This window comes from Lipotes vexillifer, unplaced genomic scaffold, assembly GCF_000442215.2.
Source record: "Lipotes vexillifer unplaced genomic scaffold, Lipotes_vexillifer_v1.1 scaffold1201, whole genome shotgun sequence".
Classification (NCBI taxonomy): domain Eukaryota; kingdom Metazoa; phylum Chordata; class Mammalia; order Artiodactyla; family Lipotidae; genus Lipotes; species Lipotes vexillifer.
In genome coordinates this window covers 1,846,296-1,849,521 of record NW_006783542.1, presented here as the reverse complement: position 1 = coordinate 1,849,521, position 3,226 = coordinate 1,846,296, and the positions used below count along the sequence as shown (strand labels likewise).

The following is a 3,226-nucleotide window of genomic DNA, read 5'->3' as shown; positions in this document are numbered from 1 at the left end:
CTCTTCCTGCTTCTTCAGGCCCGAGGGGGTCACGCCTCGTCTTGACTTTGCTGTAATTCCCACGGCTCTCCCTCCAACCTTCCCTTAATACAGACTTCCTGTGGTCACCCCACTAAACCCTGCGCACCTGCCTCAAGTATCCCACCGCCAACCTGCTAACCGTCCGCTTGCTCTGTTTTTCTGAGTTGACACCCCTTGATGAACACTACTCCTGGCTGAGCAGCAACAAAGCATGTGTGCCGATGAGCTGCGGCCCAGCAGGTCCAGACCCCAGCCCCACATCTACCGGCTGTGGGATCTGTTTGTGCCTCGGGTTCGCCCCCCAGTCCCTGGGGTCACAGAGCAGCGACGAGGATTAGATGGCGTCATAGCCGGGGGAGCCTGGAAGAATGACCCGCACAAGCTGAGGACTCCACGAGCACCAGGCTTTACGATTTCCCGCCCCCCGGCACTCGTGCGGGCACCTGCATGCCTCCGCCGTCGCGCTCCTTGCCCCGGGCTTCCGTCCACCCGCCACCCTCCCTCCCATGCCCCGCAGCCACCTGGGATGAGCGTCTCAAGTCTGTCTCCCTCCAACCTTGAAGAGACAACCCACTTTTTCTCACCGGGAGGAAGAGGGGATTTCTGGAGGATCTTATCCAGGAAATAAACCAGCTGGTAGGTCTTCCAGGCAGTGGTGGACACGGCCTCAATGGCCGTCACGTCCAGCTCCTCGGCCGCCCACAGCTGGGCCAGCTCCTCAGCTGGCCTCATGAGGGAGTCCCCGGGGGAGAGGTCAGGGAGGTAGGGGGGCCAGCCCGGGGTGTTCAGCCAGCGATCAAATTCAAATCCTGTTTGGCAGAAGTAGAGAAGATACCGTCAGAATTCCCCAGCAGCATCACGGGCCGCCCGCCCAGGCGGCTCCCGAGACCTCGAGCCTCCGTCCGTCCCAAGCTCTTCCCCCAACGCTGGCACCACTGCCCCGCACGATCATCCGCTCCACAGGGTCCCAGCCAGCGTGACGCCTAGACACTGTCTCACGGACCTGGCCACCCCTTTCCACGTGAGCACGTTCTGTGCTGTACATCAGCCGTCAGAGCCACGTGCACAGACGCGGCCCAGCCCCCACCACCAGAACGGCCATGCTGATGGCCCTGGGCTCCGGAGCCAGCCGCCTGGGGTCCTGCCCGGCCCCACCCCTCACTAGCTGGCAGGCAGCTGGCCTGGCGCACCCAGCATGGAGCAGGAAGTGGGGACACATCTAACGAGCTGCCTGGCCCACGACGGGCCGTGCTCTCTCAGGAAGCAGGCCTCTCACGCGCTCCCCAGGCGGGGCCGCTGCCCCATTCCTGCCCTGGGAGCCCCTCGGGGCGGGGGCAGGCCTGGACAGAGCCAAGGGTCTGACTGCGTGTGTCCGGGGACGGGGAGGCCAGAGGGCAGAGAAAGGGAGGCAAGCACGGTGGGGAAAGGGGGCCACAGGGGGTGCGCGAGCCCCTCCTGCGGGACAGAGCCCGGGCCCTGGGCCGGCCCCAAGACGCCGCCCCAGGGCGCGCACCTCAGCCCCCACCCTCCACGACCACCTAGGAGCGGTGGCCCGGCTCCTCTGCTCACCCGGGATGGAATCCACCCCCCTTCTCTTCAGCTCAGGGAAACAGTCCAAGAAGAATTCCAGAAAGTCATCAGCCAGGACACTTTGGAACTTAAACTCATTCACGTAGGCCTGTGCGGAGGGAGGCACGGTCGGCCACCCAGAGCCCCGGGCAGCGGGGCCCTCGCCTGTCTCCCCTCACCTCAGAGCTGACGTACCTTGAGGAAATCGTCAAACTGGTCCTGGTCACCCACCAGGTGGGCCAGGTAGGAGACAAAGCAGAAGCCTTTCTCGTAGGGGGTCTCGTTGTAAGTATCGTCTGGGTCGACACCTGCAGAGAAAGCTCTGGATTCAAAGAGCAGCCACGGAAGAGACCGGAATTCAGCTTCCCGGGAACCGCAAGGCCACGAGCGTTCCGGGTCCATCCTGGCCTCTCTCGAGGGACCTGAAGATGGACCCAGTGGGAGGACAAAGAAAGCAGGCTCAGGGGGATCGCGGCTGCCCCCTGCCCGGGGCGCTGCGCTCGGGGGGTCCTTCCACCCAACACCTTCCCAGCCCCACGGGTCACCCGCAGGCGCTGCGCCTGCCCAGACCGGGGCGGGGTGGGTTCTGTGCATGTTCTGGAGTAAACAGAACTGACTGCCCACCTACAGGCAGTTCACGGTCAGGGTCAGAGGCATCGAGGAACACCGCACAGAGAGCTTTAAGTGAGTCACACGTGGAACGGAAGGAAAATCTTAGGAAACCAAAACCCATGACCTCAGAGCAGTCATGAGCTTTCTGGTGCTGGGTCACGCCCTCGGTGAGGTGAGGGCGACCTCGCTCTAGAAGCGCCACGGGGCTGAGCTGACCATGGACCAGGGGCGGCAAAGGGACGAGTAAGTGACAGGGACCCAGATGCACTGAGCATCTCGGAGTTGCTCAGGAGCGGCCTGGGGGCTCCTCCCTCCCGAGGGGGGATCCAGCTGTGCCCAGCCCGACGGGGGCTGGACGGCGGCCGGGGCAGCCCCGACCTGGCTCCATCTTCACGCGCAGCTTGTTCAGCGGGTGCTCCTCGCCCGTGACGTCCATGTGCTGCCGAAGCAGAGCCCGCCCGGTGGCGGCTTCCAAGCAGGTGTAGGCGGGTCCTGCGCGACAGGAAAGCGGCTGGCACCCCCCGCGGTGCCCACGAGGCCCCCGAAAAGAGGACGGAGGCCCCAAGCCCGGGGGTGGCACTCCCCAGGCACGGCAGGCGGCGGGGGCTGTGGACGGCTGACTCCTCAGCCTGCCCCGCCCACACCGCCCCTCTGACAGTGGGTGACCTTTCCCTTCAGCGTGTTGTTATCTGTGGAGAAGGTAATTTGATCTCCCACGAAGATAGAATCTCTTCATCTGACTTCTGTCAGACAAGAGAAACTGTCACCCAAGATTTTTCTAGCATCTGGGTCTCCTTCTGGCTCTAAAGACGTCTGAGGGAGGGAATCCCCTGGCGGTCCAGTGGTTAGGACTCGGCGCTTTCACTGCGGAGGGCCAGGGTTCAATCCCTGGTCGGGGAACGAAGATCCCACGTGCCGTGGGAAAGAAAGAACAACAACTGAGGGGACAGTGTTGGGGAGGGCCCGGGTGTGTACCAGCCACCGCCGCCGCTCGCGAGATGCTCTGATCTGGGCCAGTGACCCC

The 3,226-nt window shown here is 64.0% G+C and overlaps 1 protein-coding gene across 1 annotated transcript in view; it reads right to left on the bottom strand.

The window, feature by feature from the left end:
- RNPEP (arginyl aminopeptidase) overlaps positions 1 to 3,226 on the bottom strand; it is a 15,932-nt gene that overhangs the window by 1,520 nt on the left and 11,186 nt on the right. Inside the window, exons 7-10 of the mRNA XM_007456167.1 lie at positions 2,581 to 2,694; positions 1,786 to 1,898; positions 1,591 to 1,699; positions 606 to 830 (exon numbers count right to left, since the gene is read on the bottom strand). Coding sequence (XP_007456229.1) covers positions 606 to 830; positions 1,591 to 1,699; positions 1,786 to 1,898; positions 2,581 to 2,694 — 561 coding nt within the window. The remainder of the gene's footprint in view (positions 1 to 605; positions 831 to 1,590; positions 1,700 to 1,785; positions 1,899 to 2,580; positions 2,695 to 3,226) is intronic.